The 20,680-nt window shown below is 42.3% G+C and overlaps 1 protein-coding gene across 1 annotated transcript in view; it reads right to left on the reverse strand.

Moving 5' to 3' along the window:
- The window catches only part of LOC310765245 (uncharacterized protein), a 63,132-nt gene that overhangs the window by 35,649 nt on the left and 6,803 nt on the right, over positions 1-20,680 (reverse strand). The window contains exons 2-16 of the mRNA XM_083620021.1: positions 20,442-20,524; positions 19,784-19,971; positions 18,080-18,220; positions 17,141-17,291; positions 16,407-16,518; positions 14,971-15,139; positions 13,274-13,495; positions 11,461-11,685; positions 11,094-11,271; positions 9,534-9,640; positions 8,472-8,696; positions 6,148-6,418; positions 5,009-5,176; positions 3,948-4,190; positions 1,173-1,762 (exon numbers count right to left, since the gene is read on the reverse strand). Coding sequence (XP_083476147.1) covers positions 1,173-1,762; positions 3,948-4,190; positions 5,009-5,176; positions 6,148-6,418; positions 8,472-8,696; positions 9,534-9,640; positions 11,094-11,271; positions 11,461-11,685; positions 13,274-13,495; positions 14,971-15,139; positions 16,407-16,518; positions 17,141-17,291; positions 18,080-18,220; positions 19,784-19,942 — 2,961 coding nt within the window. The 5' untranslated portion in view covers positions 19,943-19,971; positions 20,442-20,524. The remainder of the gene's footprint in view (positions 1-1,172; positions 1,763-3,947; positions 4,191-5,008; positions 5,177-6,147; positions 6,419-8,471; positions 8,697-9,533; positions 9,641-11,093; positions 11,272-11,460; positions 11,686-13,273; positions 13,496-14,970; positions 15,140-16,406; positions 16,519-17,140; positions 17,292-18,079; positions 18,221-19,783; positions 19,972-20,441; positions 20,525-20,680) is intronic.

The following is a 20,680-nucleotide window of genomic DNA, read 5'->3' on the forward strand; positions in this document are numbered from 1 at the left end:
CTGCAAACTCCTGGGAGATATTTGAATAAGAAAAACCCAGGCATTGCAACTTTTAAATGATTGAAGAATCAATCAGCCCACGTTTTTATGGTTTTCCTGCAGCACCTCTATCACGAGACTCTCCGTTTTAATAACATTCCATATCTGTCTCCTCTTCACAGCATTTTATGAGCCCGTTTACATTCCTTGAACAAATTTTACATATCATTGGGAGAAAAAGGTCACACCAGCACCATCTAGCGCTGAACTTATGAAATAGCATTTAAGAATAACCCAATAGCGTTCAATAGCTAGTCAGTCGTTTGTTCGAGTATCTCCTCAAGCGTGATCTGTTTTCTCCTCACCCAAATGTCAGTCAGTTTCATCCAAGGACTTGGAGAAATCCTGTTGTTTATAAATTACTGTGATGGGCCCCATACAAGATTGCATATTTATTGCTGTCCTTTGAAGAGATTTAATGGCCAACATATGGTGCGTTCCTATTTCAAATGCCGCATCTGAAGTTTTAGCAATATGCGATGGGAGTGCCCTGTTGTCAAATCATTTTGGCAGAGAGTTTTTCAAGAAATCTTTGCTACTGTACTCCAAATTATTACAGTGGACTCGGCCTTCGCTCTGTTACAGCCAGGAACTATACGGAATACAAGCTACAAGACGTTCATTCTTTTTTCTGTTGGGAGCATTCCAATTAGAAATAGCGCATCACTAGAGATACCATACACTATTTACTTCCAAAGCCTGGTGGGCCAAAGTTTAGGGGTGGCTGCTATGGAAAAGAAAATGGAGGAAAAACCAGATGTTTGCAGGGAGTCAAAATGGAAAGTACATTTGAGAGTATACTACACGGTACTCTCTCATAGTTTATGTACCAGGAGTTTTCCACCTGTCTCTCAAAAATCTATATACTTGATTGTATATGATCCCCATTTAATATTGGTTGCTGCCTTTAAAATACAGATGCTGAGACAAAAACAGCACATGAGGCTTATAAAGCACTGTTAATTTTTATTGTGAATATGTAAAATCATCTCCAGCACTCTCATTTTCATCGTAGTGCCAGAGTTTGTGGGCAGACACCCAGGTTATGTTTGTTTTGGGTAGTGTTTGTTCTTGTTCGTTTCAATATTTTGTTTGTAAACATTAAAACAGTTAATAAAATATATTATCCTTTACAAAATAGTGAGGGCATTCTTATTATCAACAGTAATATCCATGCAAGTGTCATAACTTCTGTATCTCTGCTTACGCAAAACACAAACTGTTATACTTACAATAGCACAAATTATAATTGCAGAAGCACAGACGATGATCACAGTTTCCATAGTGGTATTTATTGCGTTGGTATCATTAGCACAGGTGGGTTTCACATTAGAGGGAGTTGTATGTTTGTCATCCGGAGTAGGCGAAACAGAGTATTTGTCATCTGGAGTAGGCGAAACAGAGTATTTGTCAGCTGGAGTAGTGTGAGCAGTAGAAGTTGTAACTGGACTAGAAGGAGTCAGTGGCAATGCAGGAAGAAGCACAACTGCTCTTGCTATGTTAGAGACTTCTCCAACGTTGCTGCTGCCATCAATGGCACGAATTGCAAAGAATATGGAGGTGCCATTTTCTTTCGTGAAGTTGTGGGGCTTATACCGAAACATTTGTCTGACCCCAGCACTTTCCATTGCAAGTCCAGTAGTGTTCACAGAAGTGGCATCATCAAAAGTTTCATTTCTTAATTTCAAGGGATTTTCACTCATTTTTATTTCATATCTTTCAGCTGTGAAATGAAAACACACAACAGGTATCCATTAGGACCTACGTCTTCAGGAATAACAGAGACAAAAATCTGCTTCCGTGTATTTACAAATTCCTTAGGGAGCTCTCTCAACATTGGATTGAATGCATAACTGCCATTGCATCTTTGCATGTCGCAAAGAGCCCTGGAGAATGTTCTAAGGCCAAGTTCTCCATTCACACAGGCTGCTTGTTGAGGTTAACTGTAATTTCATGCCAGTGTAAGAATATTGGCCTATGACACGGATACCCACAACCTTTTTTGGGGGACACACTTGTATGATGACCTCTGTTGGGAGAGAGACAGGGGAAATGTGTCCCTGTTTGTTCTCCTCAACCTCTCAGCAGCTTTCAATACCATCATCCATGGTCTCCTTCTGGAGCGGCTGTCCGAGTTGAGGGTGGGAAGCATGGCTTTGCGGTGGTTCCAGTCCTCCTTGGATGGTTGCTTCCAGAGAGTGATGCTTTGGGGGTGGTCTTCAGTTCCATGGAGCCTTCAAGGCGTGATTCCTCAGGGTTCAGTTTTATGCCCTATGCTGTTTAACACCTACATGCTGAGTGGGGCAATCTGGAGTTTTGGAGTATGTTGTCAGAAATATGCTGGTGACACACAGCTCTACTTCTGCAGGTGTGGCAGTGAGTGTTCTAGACTGCTAGATGAGAGACAACTAACTGAAGCTCAATCCTGATAAGACTGAGACATTGGTAGTGGGCGGTTCCCTGAACTGGATGTATGCAAGGCGACCTGCTCTAGATGGAGTTACATTCCCTTCGAATGTTGCTTGAGGCTCAGGTGTCCTCAGTGGCACAGAGTGCCTTCCCTCAGCCTTGGCTGGTGGCACAGCTGTACCCCTATCTGATCAGGGATAGCCTAACATCCGTCATCTATGCTCTGGTAACCTCTAGGTTAGATTACTGCAATGTGTTATACATAAGGCTGCTACTGAAGCCCGTTCAGAAACTTCTCCAGGTTGCTAACTGGCGAAAGACGGCTTGAGCATGTCACAGCGATCATGACGCCAGGTGAAAACATTGGGATGATTAACATTCTACAGCCTTTTAAATGTGTTTGTGGGAGGGAAGGGTGCTATAGGGTTTTTTTTGTTTTTGTTTTATTATGTGTTTTGTGTTCTCACTTTGTTTTTTTCTAATGTGAACCAACCTGGGTTCTTCAGATGAAGGGCAGTACAGTGGTACCTCGGGTTACATATGCTTGAGGTTACATACACTTCAGGTTACAGACTCCACTAACCCAGAAATATTACCTCGGGTTAAGAACTTTGCTTCAGGATGAGAACAGAAATCGTGCAGCGGCGGCGCAGCAGCAGCAAGAGGCCCCATTAGCTAAAGTGGTGCTTCAGGTTAAGAACAGTTTCAGGTTAAGAACAGACCTCCAGAACGAATCAAGTTCTTAACCCGAGGTACCACTGTACCTCAGTTTAAGAACAGTCCTGTTCACAAACGATTTGGTTTACAAACTCCACAAAACCGGAAGTAGTGTCCCAGTTTGAGAACTTTACCTCGGTCTAAGAATGGAATCCGAATGGTGGAAGGGCACCGGTGGTGGGAGGCCTCATTAGAGAAAACACACCTCGGTTTAAGAACGGTTTCGGTTTAAGAACGGACTTCCGGAATGGATTAAGTTCGGAAACCGAGGTACCACTGTTTACATATTTAATAAACAGTGAAGATTAAAAAATTTAAGAAACTGTCATGGGCACCATAGGGTACCCATTCCACAGAAGAAAAACAGCCACTCAACTCCCCCATTCCTGACATGGTATGTCAGGAATCTAGACTTTTGCTACTTTACTATGCAGAAACTTTGGGAGGATGTTGCCATGCAGGTGACAGTGTTGAGACAACTCTGGTTTTGGGCTATGTTGCTTTTGCAACCCAATGGCATTCTGGATCCTGTTGGATGGAGATTTGTGTTCCATGCTTTTATCAAGGCAGTTCTGTCTCAGTGCCAGTTGCGGAAGGCAGCTTGCGGAAGGCAAACCGCGGAAGGCAGTTTGGGGTAGAATGTTACCTCCAGGATATTACAGGGAGAGGTGGCTGGTGTAAATTCTCCATCCACCCCATTATACTTTTTTAAAAAATAATAATAATCTTTTCTGCAAGCAAAGCAGCCTTGTTGGTTGATTAAAGCAGGCTTCCACACCTACCTTGTCCTGTATCATAGTCATTTCCAGGAGCCGTCCATTCCAAACAGAAATGATCATCATCCTCATCTAGTTTTACCTCAAGGTCAGTAATTTTAGAGGGTGGAAAAACATCTGGGATGTCTTCCAAAGGGATTCCTGATACTACAAAGGAACCACCTGAGGCAACTCTACTGACGCTTCCTAGATTGGTTTGGAGTTCATCATCTGTAGGTTCAGGTTTGGGGGGGTTCATTGTTATTTGACCTACAAAAGTGGGGGAAGAACAGCCATAACTATAAAGATCTAAACTTTCTTGGTGCTTTACAGTTTTAACAGATTTTTATTTTCATTGTATTGCATTCCTCGTGTACCACTTGAGAAATCAATGTAATTGAGAGGCATATAAATTATCTACATGCAACACAAAACCAGGCTGCATTGCATATGATTGGCTAGAAATACTACGACAAGACAATGGCAACTTGCTCTAGACTTTGTGCTGGCAACTAGTGGAAACAGAAGAGAATCTGAAATGCTTGAAGTATAAGTATATGCAAACAATAAATCAATTAAGGCTGCACTCTTGTCCACTTGGGACCAAAAGAAGGATGGCAGAGTAATATTTTAAACCCTAGTAAGAATTAGGTTGTTTCATCAGTTCAAATAACACATTCTGTTTACCCACTAATTTGGGAAGCGCACAGTAGATTAGAATATTATAGGAGAGAGGGTGTGGGTGCATCAGAGTTGTATACTCAATGGTCCAGATCTACATAAAGTCTACAATAGGGAAGGAAGATGCTTGTGTTTCTACTGAGAGACTCAGGACTCAGCTGCATTAGTCAAAAAACAGTGTTTTGAATGTGTTATAGACATGCAACACCAGATGGTGCTGTAGAGCACAAACCTTTTCTTTGAGATTTTACATAGCGTTCCCCCCCCTTGTGTTACAGTATAACGTTTTAATTTATGACTTTTTTATAGCATTTCCCCCCTGTGTGTAGATCCACCCCCAATTTCATACTTGGAGAACCACAGAGCTAACATACCAGCAGTAGAGCTATTTCATAACACTTGCTTACCATCTTCTTCTACAAATCCTGTTAGATATAAAGCTTGACTCTGTCTACGGGACCGTCTGAGGGTCTGGTCTTTTCCTTGGACACGCACTTTGATATTGTGTCTACCGTTTCCTCTGAACGATGTGAAATACCTTGAGTAGATTCCGTCATTCTTGAGAATATCGGCGCCTGAGTACATAAATATTGAAACATGACATCCGAAGCAACTGTCACACTTCTGGTCATTTAAAAAAACCCAATAACCTACAAAACCTATGTTCATTTCACAGTATGTGTTGCTGTATCCATGGAAATCCATGGATGATTCTGAAAGTGGTAGTATGGAATCCTAATGTTAATAGCTGATGTCAACAAAACACAGGCCAACAAAACTTGGGACCAACCAAACACACCAGCGTGTATTGTGACCTGCTGAACTCCTGACAAGCTCAATTTTTGGCAGTCCCAAGCAGTTAACAAAATCAGCACATTTATCAAACTCCTGGTGGATTACCGTGATAAATAGATCTAAAGGACCCCCTTTCCGCATATGAACCCAAGTCCTGAGATCATCATCTGGGACGCTTCCCTGTGTGAAATCTCTGAGGGAGGTCTGGAGGCTGGCAATGACCTGCCTCATATAAATCCAATAAAGGAGGAGGAGGAGGAGGAGGAGGAGGAGGAGGAAGAGGAAGAGGAAGAGGAAGAGGAAGAAGAAGAAGAAGAAGAAGAAGAAGAAGAAGAAGAAGAAGAGGAAGAGGAAGAAGAAGACAGGACTTAAGTGGTTATGTAATGTTCTCCCAGATACACCATCTGGGTACCAATGTTGCCATTGTTTCAGGACCAGGCAAAGATGTTTTCTTTTTCCCAAACATTGGTAGGTCACCATGCTCCCCAACATTTCACAGACACTATTTGCATGATTTGATGGAGCTTGGGACAAAGCCCAGAATGAGGTCATTATATGCAATGATTCCAGTTCACAAAGGCAGGTATAGCGAGCCACATGGTACAAGGCAAGTCCCATACATATATTTGGATTTGCAATAATAATGCATTTACTCCATTTCAAAGGAGTCAATGAAAATTGACTTTTGAAAAACTTGCTTTTGAAAAAATTTTAAATGCACACTTCCATAAATGCTTCAAAATAAGCTTACCCAAACCATCATCAAAAAGCTCCAGTTCTACTGGTGTTCCAATCTCTGGTTCGACCGTCACTGTGACTTTTGCACCAATGACAGGCAATAATCCTTGGCTGACTTCTGCATAAATAACCATCGGACTAGGAAACTTATTGGTATCGCTTTTCGTGTAGGGCTTCACAATCAAAGGAGGCACAGAGGCAGATGCTGCTCGAGTGGTTGCCGCTATTGATATGACTTGTGCTCCCGAATGTGTGTTCTTAATTGAATAAATCCAGTCTCCTGTCTGAAAATCAAGTGTTGAAATACAGAAGACTATTGAGTATCTAAGTTGTGTTTATAAACGCATTTCCATTTCTTCTGGTTTCTGTTGTGCTTTGATAAAGGTAGGTGTCTTTTTATTAAAATGATTACAATTATGTATTGTTTGCAGGCTAACACAACCAACAATGGTGAATACTGATTGTATTTGCTTGCCCGGTTCTTTCCTTGAGCACAAACACAGTAGCAATTTCTATTCCCTTGCCTGCTCACTGCGAAACTTTCTGCCATTCCATTCCTAACACACACACTTTTGTAAAAAAGAGGGAAGTCAGACCTAGAAACTTTTTTCTCTGTTGGCTTTAGCCTAGTAAGTGAGCAGTGATGCCATAGGGAAGCTGATCTCTCTCTCTTGCTAGAGGACGGAGCAAAATTAGCAAGGCTATGGTGAAGGGGCTTGAATAACTCATAGAAGCTATGAGCTATGCCATGCAGGGCCACCCAAGGTGGACAGGTCATAGTGGAGAGTTTTGACCAAACGTGATCCACCTGGAGCAGGAACCGGCAAGCCACTCCAATATCCCTGCCAAGAAAACTCCATGGACAAAGACAACCCTGATGTTGGGAAAGATTGAGGGCACAAGGAGAAGGGGATGACAGAGGACGAGATGGTTGGACAGTGTTCTCGAAGCTACCAGCATGAGTTTGACCAAACAGCGGGAGGCAGTGGAAGACAGGAGTGCCTGGTCCATGGGGTCACGAAGAGTCGGACACCACTAAATGACTAAACAACAACAACTTGCGGGAGAGACTGGTTTGCCATTTTCATCTCTGTTTGCCCCCTCCCTCAAGGATCAGCCACCCTTCAAAGTCCTATGCTCCTCTCCACCATCTCATCCTACCAAAACACATAAGAGCTTGATATCACTCAAATAAGCAAAAGAGTACTTGATTTTTTTTATAAAAAGAAACAGCTTAATCGTTGAAGAAGATTATTGAAAACATTGCTTCTTAGATGAATTGGACACAGCTAGTAATTCTCCAACAGCACACCATGAGAGTATTACTCCTTTGGGCACAAGAAAGGTAGACAATAAATAATTACAGGCTCCCAGGAGTGCCCAGGATTCTGCCACCCTAGATTTTTGAAGGATTCACTATTCTGCAACGTACTGGGTGGGTTCCAGGGGGGATGAATGATGCTTACTCTTAAAGGCAGTGGCCACTTTGCATGGGGGTTCTGTTCCCGCCCCCTGAGTGCCCTGCCTCATTATGTCCTGCCTCCATTCCAGCCCACCCTGCCCCCTTCTAGGTCCAAAAGGACCCTCAGGTCAATGATCAGGTGTCAATTGGACACGCCTAAATTGGTTCCCGCTTATAATCCGATTCTTGGTACCAATTTGGAACATGATTCAATTGACTCCTCACTCTGATCATTTTGCTTCATTTCTCATTTCACTACTGTTAACTATTCCTGATCTAGTCCTTTAGGTTTTCAAAACTAATGTAATTGTTTACCTTTTTTATGGCAATTTCAGAGCTGGCTGAAAACTCAATGAGCCAGTAATTACCCATTGACGTATGTATCTTGCCTCAGGGTATGCTGTATGCTCAAGTGAGGGTGATGAGGTGACGGACACATGCAGGTACACACACCTGCTCACTTCCCAAATGACCATTAGGATCAGGAAGACAGGAAGGAAGCTTGTGCATTTCCCAGGTGAGGTCCAGCTTCAGAGAAGCCAACACAGATTCAGCAGCAGCTGTGAAGGGACCTTAAAAACACTTCATGAACCGTTTCATGGTATTGGACTCCGCAGACACAGCCCTCATCACCATACTCTGAGGGTGTGGGAAATGCTAATCTGGAATATGGAAGCTCATTAAGACCACTGCAGAATGCTACATATGGGACTTCTGGAAGCAAATGGCTCTTCCCTGCTTGCATAATCTATATGCTACTTTAGCTGTAGTGGCAGAACCCTTTGCTGGCACTTGTTCCAAAAAAATGTAATGAGACAGGCATTGCCCCATTTGGTTAGACAAGCAGAGAAGTTTGAGAAGAGCTCAGTTTTTACCTCTGCGGTTCCATCAATCTTGAGGCGAGCTGTTCTGACATTGATGTTATCAATTGCAAAGTCTTTTTCAGTGTACTCTCTTCCTTTGGGATCTGTGAGCAGAATTTCCGGTGGGGATGTGCCCCACGTCACCACAAAGAAAGTGTCATTCCCCACTGTTTTATCAATGGTTATGATACCATTCAGCTGGTCTTGGGAACCGACGCTTTGCCCTCTACTTTCAAGCTGTTGGTGGCGGGAGGGGGGAGAAATAAGTATACAGTATCTGAAAAGTTTTATAAATTGAATACATATGGTTTATTTCCTTTCATAAGGTGTAAAGAAATGAGTGGCGGTACATTGTTTAGAAGGTGCCTTCACAGTGGTTAGTTCTGCTGAACAAGTAATACGCAATACTCAGACATTAATAAAAATGCTGGTACAGTCATGACATGATAGGTCTTGCCTCATACAGATATTGGTTTGTCCAGTGGTGATAAATTTAGTTTCTATCAGTATTTCAATGTTAAAGACATGGAGGAAGGCAGATAAGCAGCTACGCTGAAACAGGTGGAAACAATCGCACCTCTACCTCAACAGCCTTGGAAATGGCCAGCCAATATTTGGATAATGCTAGATGAGGCAACTCAAATGTCCAGTTTCCACATTTTGGCAAAGGGTTGCCAAGGAGATACAATCTTCTGGGCTGGAACCATGGTGCTGGGGTGGTTTTTAAGGAAACACTTTCCCCATATGCTAATTTCCTAATGAAACCTCTTCTCCAATTTGTTATTTGTCCAGACAGAGAAAAATAAAGTGATTTGAACTCAGAATGGTACATTGTGAAATGTTTCAGCTCCGCCAAAATCTATCTTGGCCATTTGCCCTTCTCTTTGAACTCTACCTGGGGTTTCCCTCATGATCACAATAGCAAAATATGAACTGTAGAATTGATTTCACTCTGTGTTGTCTTTTGTTTTTCTATGCTGCCTAGTAATTTTAAGCAAATAATAATAATGTTAGGGATAGCAATGTTAGTGATAGTGATAGTGATGATATACTCAAATCTTTGTAGGTTCAAACCTGAATAGATTGTTGACTGATATCTCCACTTCCTGAAGAAAGTCCACTGAAAGCATTGATGAGACTGTTGGAATCCAAACTGTCAGTGATAGAAAATTTCAGACCCCCTGAAATATGATTGAAGGACTAATTAGAATAGTTATTCTGTCAGGTGGAATAAAATGCAATATGCATTGTGCCTTGTAGTGGCATGTGCAGATGTGGTTGTGAAGGCACAGTTCGGAATTACAGGCGCTGCTTTTTAATGTTAGGAACTGTGCACGCCCAGCAGGCCTTTGCTGCACCTTTCTATAGTTGGGTCAGGATCTGTGGCCTCTGTGAAAATAGAAATAGTATTTCTTATACAGAGGCACGTAGTAAAAAGAATCTGAATACCCCCTTTTTGTCAGTTCCTCTAAATCAGATATTTACATCTGGCCAGACATTTACAAGGAACTAACTTTGTGAGATTTGAAATCTTAAGTTTGGATTATAAGGAGCATCATTAAAAATAAAATAAAAAACCCCTACATATTTAAAAGGGAGGCCAGGGGTACTGCTGAGTAATTAACAGATTTTGGAAAGAAGCTGATAGATACAAATTTACATAAATGTTGCAAGCGTTTTTGCTAATTTCCCCTAGTTTCTTTTTTTAAAAAATGCGCTCATCAATATAGTGTGAAAACATTATATCAAAAAGCTGGTCGCAGATCTCTTACATATTTTTACATGTGTCAATACATGTGTACCTAATTCTTAAACACATGCTCCTGTCATGCCTGTGGACTATTTAGGTTATTTCAATTGACACAATTGCAGCGCCACTCTTGCTCACTAGGGGGAATGAGCAAGAAGTATGTGTGTTACTATGGTTAAAGATTTATTCTCCAATAAAGATTTATTGGTTAAAGAAAATGGAGGTCCGTTCTTAACCTAAAATTGTTCTTAACCTGAGGTACCACTTTAGCTAATGGGGCCTCCCGCTGCCGCCGCGCGATTTCTGTTCTCATCCTGAAGCAAAGTTCTTAAGCCAAGGTACTATTTCTGGGTTAGCGGAGTCTGTAACCTGAAGCGTCTGTAACCTGAAGCGTCTGTAACCTGAGGTACCACTGTAAAAGCAATGAGCTAAAAGCCAGACAAAACAGAGGCCACTCAAACCTTAACTATGACTGGAGAGTTGAGGGAAAGACAGAAGATGGAGAGTTGCCTTGTATGGAGTTTTGGGATGGGCTTCTCAGTAACAGTAACTAGCCTGCACCTCAGTTTTGCATGCTTTACCAATGGCTTGTCTCAGTCAAAGCCCACAATCTATTTCCAGCAGTGGCAACCAAATGCCAGTTGGATACTTACAAGCAGAACCAAAATGGATTCCCTGCGGGTTCTGAATATGGCAATCTAATTTAGCTGTCATGGCTGAAATAAACGTTTCTGTGGACAGAGCAAGTAGGAGGAATATTGTGTGGCTGGGAGTAGTTTGGCGAAGTGGCTGGGCCTTGGAGCGAACTCACTTTTTGGGGAGATACCAGCTGGCTACCAAGTAGCATAGAAGAGTCTTGCAAGACATTATTCTTGCTCACTTACCCGTCTTGTCTGCCAACGTTTCTAGGTCTTTTGTAGCATTTGATCCCAAAGCAATGGTGTGAATTATAGACCCGCTTCTTTGAACTTCATCCAAGCAAGAGCTTATAGCTGTATCTTCTCCATCTGTCAAGAGAACGATTTCACAGCCTTTGGTACTTCCATACTTGTGTAGAAACACCTGTATGGAAAAGAGGATTAAAAATTTTAGCAGCAATATTGAAACAAACAACACAGAAGCCACAGGGCAGCGTTTTAGGCTTAAATTTCACTTGTAACAATATGCACAGGCGTCCTGCCCTCTTTTGCATCTGGTCACCCTACTAAGTAGAAGCATAGGAATAAAAGAATCTGGAAAAAAAATATTCACCTGAAATCCTGACCGCACTCCAGAACATATGTTGGTTCCTCTAGTAGTTCTGGTAGGCAGGTACTCTGTGAGTGTTTTGCGCATACTGTCGTTACTGATCTGCTTCAAATGAGTCTTAACTGCTGCTGTACTACTGAATGCAACTATTCCAACCCAGGACCCCGCTTCAATAATCTGCAGGAGGAATATTTCTGCAGCTTGTTTCAGCCGAACAGTGCGGTTGTTCTGCATATGAATTAAAAACAAAACAACAACAGCATTCACAGGTCTGCCAGTGCATTCCGGGAAGCAAATGAAGATGACTGAAAACACAATTGTTAACTATACTCCAAAAAAACAAGGCTTGATAAACATATAAGAATATAGACAAGTCCATAACATTTATGAACATCCGAATAATCTCATCCGTGTTGTGATTTAAGACACAATTCACCTGGACATTTTCATGCACAGACTCCATTGAAATAGATGGGAGGTGCACAAGAGCACCGTTTGTTTCAGTGGGGCTTGTCCCATCAATTGAATAGTCATTCAATAGTATTTATTACATAACGTTTTCATTATGTAATAATGAACCACAGAACTGTAGAGTTAGAAAAGACTCTAAGGGCCAGGAGTCACAGCTGTTTTTGTGGCTACTGTACAAATGCCTATGTTATTATTGGTGCTGACCTGTAAAGCCCTAAACGGCCTCGGTCCTGTATACCTGAAGGAGCGTGTCCACCCCCATCATTCTGCCCAGACACTGAGGTCCAGCGCCGAGGGCCTTCTGGCGGTTCCCTTGCTGCGAGAAGTCAAGTTATAGGGAACCAGGCAGAGGGCCTTCTTGGTAGTGGCACCCGCCCTGTGGAACGCCCTCCCACCAGATGTCAAAGAGAAAAACAACTACCAAACTTTTAGAAGACATCTGAAGGCAGCCCTGTTTAGGGAAGCTTTTAATGTTTGATGTTTTATCGTGTTTTTAATATTCTGTTGGGAGCTGCTCAGAGTGGCTGGGGAAACCCAGCCAGATGGGTGGGGTATAAATAATAAATTGTTGTTGTTGTCGTCGTCATCATCATCATCTCCTGGGAAATATCAACTCAATTCTACAATTATTATTATTTTTGCTTATCAGTTAGATTATTCAAACCCTGTGATTTAACTGAATTATATCGGTGTCTCTTAAACCCCCTTCCTCAAGAGCTAAGTGGCTCTTCTAGGCCCGTGAATTTCTGCAGAAGGGAGCTCTGAGTATCTGTTGAAGCTTCCTGAAGTATCGAAAACCCTGAAAGACTAGACATCTAAACTGAATGCTTGCAGTGGGATTTCCTTGTCCTGCTTCTATCCGTCCATCTGTTTTGGCTCCCCACTCCCATGTTTTTCACCTCCCACAGTCCATCTCTCCCTCTGGGTTCCCTGCATCAATGTGACATTAGGCTGAGGGTTGCAGGCAGTGATTGCCTTGCACAACAGCCAAGTTGTCCTGCCCTAGAACCTCTGACCTCTACGAACAACTTGCTGTACTTTGATAAATATCCAAATAAACTAATCAAGTAGGCCAGGCGTGGAAAATGTGTGGCCCTCCAGAGGTTGCTGAACTGCAACTCCCATCACTGCTTTGCCATTTTCCGTGCTTCTGGGGCTGATGGGAGTTCTAGTTTAGCAATATGTGGAAGGTCAAAGGTTCCCAACAACTGAGGTGCAGCAAAATTTAGCCTCACAGTTCATAAATGCCAGTGCTGTATTGACACTTGTTTTCGCTATGGACATTAATACCATAATTTCTGAACTGTCTCAAAATAGATCTTCTGAACATGGAAATCAGACTTACCAAATCCATACTTCCGGAAACATCAAGCACTAGACACAAAACTCTCTCCTGTTTTTGCAGCAAGGAGACAGTGGGATCAGGTGGGGGAACCGTTATTGGAGATGAACTGGCAAAATCGGGAGAGTCCATAATTACTTCCCAGGTGCTCCTGTAGTTGCACATTTTATTCTGCAAATTTGTTGCTTTAATATTATGGTTGCTTTTGTCACAGAACTGAGTAACCTAAATAAAAGATAGGGAAGGACAGATCAAGATCACAACCTCATTAGCAATTCCTGCTTCATGAGAGCCGTTCCTTACAAAGAGGTGCTGCAAAGATTGACATTCCTTGGCACACAGACAAAAAAAGGCTACAGGGTGTTTGGCGGATTTTTAGTTCTAGACATATGTCGACCTAAACTTCACAAAAATGTAACAGAAACAATCTCCAAAGAGTCTGTTGTAGTTTAGCTACTGATCCAGGGATCACAGAGACATTCACTTTCCCTGTCATGGGTTAATATCTATAAATAACTGCAAGGGAGAACATCAACCTTTATGTCACTGAAATGGCAACAGCCATACACAAGAGGGAGGTATAAGACAACTTGGGTAATCCTTGAGGTACGCAGAAGTAGGGAAAAAATATTGGGTGAACTCCAAATAATTTTAAAAGCCACACACAAAAAACACCCTACATAGAAACAGGCTACACATGTCTGCATCACTCTGCTCTGGGGGTTTTTCCTGAACTCCTGCAGGTGAAGGAAGAATGAAAGCCATTTGTCTAAAGCACTGGGGATTAAGCTGCCTCATCAAGCAGAGCCCTGCTGCCTTCTTCCTCAGATGGAAAAGGCGTCTTCTGTGTTAAGGAAATAAGAATAGGAGGAGATAGGGTTTAGCTACACCCAAGAGCATTGTCCTGGCAGCTTAGCCAAGCTTCAGCAGTCACCAAGCAAACTCTTTTCCCCTCACCTCCATCCCTCAGCAAAAGAACACGTGTTAATGAGATACCTTCACACCTGGAAGGGAAGCAGAGAAAGGCCTCTCACTGGTGCCAAAGGTCTGGGCATCCTACAAGGGAGAAAGATCGCCTGCTACATAGAGTGCCCAGCACCTTGCAACTCAAAGAGAGAAGAGTTGGCTTAACTATGAGACCATCAGCCAGAATGAAATAGCTAGTTCTAACCTGGACCAGCTGGCTCCACCGGAGGAGTACTTGGGCACTAGTCAGCCACCTGCTGGCTGTCCATTTACTCACTTGCCCTCTCTAGCTATCTGCCTGTTCACTGGGTCATTCACTCAGTCACTCATTCACTCACTTGGTCACCTACCTAGTCTTTCACTCTGGGCAGTATCTTGCCTAAGAAGGGGAAGCTTTGAAGGCTACCCCACCACACAAAAACAAGCAAGGTTTCATTGCAGAGCCTCACTTGTTTATATGAATAGGATCTCAGTTCTCTGAATGTTGGTCATTACGCTGCAGAAAGTGCCATTCTTGCATGAGGGGAAGGTATCAGGAGGGTTAGGGGCAAACCCAAAGTTTGCAGAAATACAGAGTCAGAAGATGAAGGAATTATTAAGTTGAGTAAGAGAAGAAAGAGATGAACAAGTAGCTCAACAGAAACAGTGCCAGATTAAACCCCCTGGAGGCCCCTAGGCAGTCCAAATCTCGTGGGATAACATTGAACTAAGAAAGCTGGATTCATCATACTTACTGAAGGGAGACTTTGCAAATACATTATAGAAGCTGCAGTATCTTGATGTCTTTTTGGAACAAACAGGCAACCATGTTCATACAGCTGAGTTCGGTGGTCAATTCTGCAATCTCTGTAACTTTTTCCACCAAGCGGAAATATGTATTGACCAGTGAAACCAGCTGAGCATCTAACAAATGTAAAAAGAAACAGATACAGTCAATTTAAAAGTCAATAAACAATCACTTGGTGGCATGATTGCTATGCTATGCAGTTTTCTTCCATGCCAACCAGAGGAAGGGTGGGATTTAAATTGAATAGACAACAACAACAACAACAACAACAACAACAACATGTTGCAACTGGATTGGTAGGAGGAGCTGATTAAAATTAGCCTATGGGAAACAATGGCAAGCATTATCTCTGTGCTAACTGCTATGTCTGGAAGGACTCCTGAATGTTAACAATGGGAAGAAGGCTTAATGAAGTAGCCATGGGTCTCTCAACACCCTTCCTAGGCTTTCTCAGGAGAGAAGAAATTGGTTGCGGGCGGGAGTGAGGAAAGGAATGTTGCTGCCCCTCACCTACATTGGAGGCAGGAGTAATAATAATAATAATTTATTATTTATACCCCGCCAACAGAATATTAAAAACACGATAAAACATCAAACATTAAAAACTTCCCTAAACAGGGCTGCCTTCAGATGTTTTCTAAAAGTCAGGTAGTTGTTTATTTCATTGACATCTATGGGAGGGCATTCCACAGGGCGGGCACCACCACTGAGAAGGCCTTCTGCCTGGTTCCCTGTAACCTCACTTCTTGCGTTAAGGGAACTTCCAGAAGGCCCTCAGAGCAGAACCTCTGTGTCTGGGCTGAACGATGGGGGTGGAGATGCTCCTTCAGGTATACAGGGCTGAGGCTAGGGGAGTGGGACCTAGCAGCACACAGCGATTGCTCATTGTTTTCATGAGTGCGTGCAGGAGTAAAGCTGACAAGCCATCATAATCAGAGTCTGAAAATGGTCTTCAGAGAGACTGAATCAGTGGTGTAGCAAGGTCAGGTGGTACCCAGCACGGAAAATTTCTTGTCACCGACTGAATAAGCTGGTTGATGTTAAGGGGTTGGGCAGAGCACAAGTGGCCACTAGCTGGGGTTACCAGCAGGCAGGGCATTGCCCAACTTGGCTCCCATAAGAGATTTCCTTTGTATATCTTCCAATTACAGTTTAATCCTCTAGAGGAGCCTTTCTCAACATCCGCAGGTGTTGTTGGACTACAACTGCCATCATCCTTTGACCACTGGTCCTACAAGCTAGGGGTGATGTAGTCCAACAACATCTGGGGACCCAAAGATGCTCTCTAGGCAATAATTTACACCACTAAAAAACTAGCAAGCCCAAGGCAAACATCACTTCTTAAAGAAGAGATGCATTTGTTGGAGGCATTTGTGAAAGTACCTTGTTGCTTCAGGCAAGTTGCCTCCCCCAGGAGTGTAGAAAGGTGCATCATTGTTGTATTCATCAAAGACACCCCATCTGAGATGAGCCCATTCATGGACAAAGACCCTGCCTGTAGAGCACCAATAACAAAGCTAAAATTTGCGACACAGTTTTTTGTTTTTTTAAATGTACGACACACAGCTAGTAATTATAGCAAACATACATCCTGTTAAAAAAAAACGCTAAAATAAAATTTGAAATACTGTGAAATCACACCAGCAATTGAATAACTATAGAAGGGGTAGCCAACTTTTCAGTCTGATTCAGAAGAGAAGTCCCTGTTTGTCTCCCTACATCACAGAAGCCAATGAGGTGATGACCCTTTAATTGACAGTTGCATCTGACAAGGCGGGTCTTACTATGGCCCCTGCATTCAAAGCACGCAGCTTCCTGGGCACTGTATGTAGGAAGTCATGTACTTTAAATGTATGGTGTACAAGCAGCTGTGGTAACATGGGAAACAGGAAGAGAGGCTCAGATAGCTTCAGCTTTTCGGGGTTGAAAATTTATTGAAACTATTGCAGATTTCTTATGTAAATTTAGGAGCCTTTAGAGCGATTAAGCAACTGCATTGAAAGTCTTAATGGTTTCTTAGGAATTCTATCTTTATTACCTTTTGAAAACTTGACTAGCAATTCTAATAATTAAAAAACAACAACCCAGACAATTTAATCTGAATTAACAGGTGCTACCTCGTGGACCATAAGCATTATGCAACTTGTCATTTGTCAGGAAATTAGGAGTGAAATGAATGTATCGCCCAGGTTCCCCGCATCCGCCATACTGTAGGGTGTAGGGATCATCTCCATGTTTCAAGTAATGATCCGCCACTATGACATCTGCCTAAAATAAAATAGAACAAAGAAGATATAGAGGTGGACAGCCCAGAAATTCCTGTCATACTCTGAGCTTCCATTAAAAGAAAAAGAAAAAGAAAGCTTACTAGACAATGCTACTATACAAGGAATAGCTTCAGGTATTTATTAAGAATACAATTGTCTATAAGTGAGCCCACGAAATCAGGTGTACTAAATTCATTTGTCTTTAAAGATATTTCAAGATGTAATTCTGGTACTGTTATGGCATGAATTCCTTTTGGGGAGAAGGCTGGGAGAACACACCAAGGCCCGCAACCACTTTAACCCAGCCTTAGATATCATGATGTCTATAAGAACATTAAGCCGTATACAGCCCAGATCTGCATGTTTACTCAAAAATAAATCCAGTTGCATCCAAAAGTGGAAAATATAGATATTATTGCTTAGCATCTGCATTACTTATCTTTAGGCACCAGGCAAAGACATTCCTCTTCTCTCAGGCTTTTGGCTAATTAAACATTCTATGGCCTTTTAAACTGGGGGGGGGGGGGAGGGAGAGGGTTGTTTTTGTTTGTTATTTTGGTATATATTTTTGTGTCATTGTATTGTAAAGAGTCCTGTGATCTTCAGATTAAGGGTGGTATAGAACTTTAATCATAAATAAATAAATAAATAAATAAATAAATAAATAAGAATTTTTATTAGATCATACAATATCTTGTATCCCCACCCCCCACAATCTCTCCATTTGCCCCAGTCTTCTTAAAAATACCACAAGTATATTTAAATCTTAATGTATTCTTCAGCATTTACCTTATCATAGGATTCTGTAGTTACTCTTTGATATTCATTTTTTGGTTTCCATGTGGAAGGAATTATAACTTTCACTGTCTTGAAATAAAATCTTTGCCGTGTAGCGCTGAAGAGATAAGTTGATGCCTCTTTCACCATGTCCTAACAGGGAAAGGAGAGACTTTTGTGTGTCAATGGCTAGTTATTGGCATTTGTGTTTACAAAATGTGCTCTTTGGTCTCTTCTGCCATCTTTCTTTCCTGAAGCTGGAGTGCCTTGCATGTTGAAAAGTTGAACCCCTGTCTTCAAAAAGCTGGTAGATGCAATTCACATACTTTTTTTGGTGGACCCTCCTGTGCCATTGAGTGTTGCTTGACATAGTATGCAAAGCTATTCCTGGTATGAAGGAGAAAATAGTGGGGAAAGCTCTACATGACAGGAGGGCGGCCATTTTTGTTTGTTTTTAAGTGGCCGCCATATTGTTTGTGCAAGTCTACACTGCGCAACAACCTCGAGTGCACAATCACCCCTGTTTAGTGACAAAGGTTCTTCTGTGTTGCTTATTAACAGAGCAATCTGAAGCAATTCCTACGAAGTGGGACATTTGTATATTTCTCCTTCAATGGAGCTGGCCATGGGGGCCCCAAACAGATTAAACTATTGCAATGTCAGGCAGGAAGCTGAAGCCTAGAGCAAAGAAACCGTCTTCCTCCACACTGGGGGCAGCTGCCATGTAGCTAAGGCAAAGCCACTGAGAGGAAGGGAGAGCACTCAGAAACAGCACCCCATTTCTGGAACAATTTCCTGAAATCTGGTGTCGAAGAGCTCCGGTTAGTTAAAGAAACCTATGATCAGGACATTTTAACCTCTAATGGTCAAAACCTGCACAACATTTACCTCAGAGTACATTTACCTCAGAGTACATGCCACCAGTTCTGGCACAGACCCTTCCCTCTGTTTCCAACACTCAGACTGTGATTGCCGTTGCTTGGGCAGCCAAAATGGAAGTGCCCATTTACAAGAGTAATCTAGCGGGAGCACCCCAGGTATTGCCAAAATTAAAAACAAAAAACCAATGGGGAGAGACCTCAAAAAAGTAAGGAGGACTAAATGTGCTCACTGGAAGGAGGTGCTAGGGGGAGATAGAATGAACTACCCCAGTTGTATGGAATAGGGAAGAGGAATATTCCAGGCTATCAATATTTTTTTTCTTGCAAGTGACCTAGGCTTGCACTATGGCAGGAACATTCCTGACATGACCTGGTTTTTGGGTGTAAAAATGGCGTCAGGGTGGAATTTTGCCAAACCAGCGGAAACCAGCTCTAACAACTTAAAATCACTACTTTGGGGGGAGCTTTTGGGGTCTTGCTAAGAAGCTCAACAACTTTGTGGAATGTTACTTTTAGAAAGGGATGAAAAAGTTGTGGGGTGTAGGAGCAGCCAGAAGTACCCTGACACCTACGCTTGCAAAATGCAGAATTCAGAAACAATTTGGGTGGTTTCCTACAAAAAAGCTTAATAGCTCTGTGAGTGTCAGGAATTCTACTTTTTAAAATATGGCAACCCTATACAAGTCCCACCTGTACACTTGGGATAAGACTTGTGGTGTGGGGAGGTCAGAAGCACCTGGCACCCCACGCTTGCAAAATGCAACTTGCGTTTTCCTAGAATATCACTGTCTGAAGTCGCTTGTTCAATACATTCAGAAACATTTAACTATCTTACCTTGATGGCATCCACCATTTTGTTGTCTTCCGGGATCTGGGGATTGATTGCGATGACGACGTCTTCAAAACCGCCCATGTTGAGTTTTACCCTGGTACCTGTCACTTCATGCAGCACTTGCAGCAGCAGCAGAAGGAACAGCCACTGGTTAAGTGCCATCTTTACTTGTGGTACTTATTTATTTCAACCTTACAGAAATAAATAACAGCACAGAGGCTTGTTAATGCAAGAGCTTTGGCAGGGATAGAGAGAGAAGAAAAACCAAACAAACCTGTTTTGAAAGGACAAAGAATTCTGGAAATTATCCCCAACCTGGTGTTTCCTTGTTCAAATCCTCCTAAATACTTCTTACTTCCTATTTAACAAAAGGCACGGTTGCTCACTTTGGAGGCTCAGAACTCAAGGCTGTTTGCCGATGTACAGGCAAACACAACTACCTAGGAAAGCGAAAGCATCCACAAGAATAAGCTAAGGGGTAGAATGGTCCAACTCATAACAAAAGAAATCCTCGAATACAATGTTTAACTCTATCGTTGCCAGTTACCCCTAATACATTGCAAGCATGTCTAAAGAAATCGAAACTAGATTTAATAATAGCAGCAGTCTGGAGCTTCTAGATTGCTTTTATAGCTAGACACCCTGAAAAGAAAAAGTTCACCTTAATCCAAGTGATATTCTCCTAGCTTTGTCTTATTTGGTGCCCAGGGGTGCCAAAAGGGTGGGGTATACCATATATTGGGCCTTCTTCTGCACCCGCCAAAGAAGACACAAATCTGCATAAAATTTGAGAAGACTTTACATCTTGTGCAAAACTGTACCCTCTTTTGCAGATGGGGGTTGTGCACCAAAAATAAAGCAGGGGTCACAGAATTGTAGAGTTGGCTAAGGGACCATGAG

The sequence above is a fragment of the Podarcis filfolensis genome (genome assembly GCF_964270895.1).
Source record: "Podarcis filfolensis genome assembly, chromosome: 6".
In the NCBI taxonomy this organism is placed as follows: Eukaryota; Metazoa; Chordata; class Lepidosauria; order Squamata; family Lacertidae; genus Podarcis; species Podarcis filfolensis.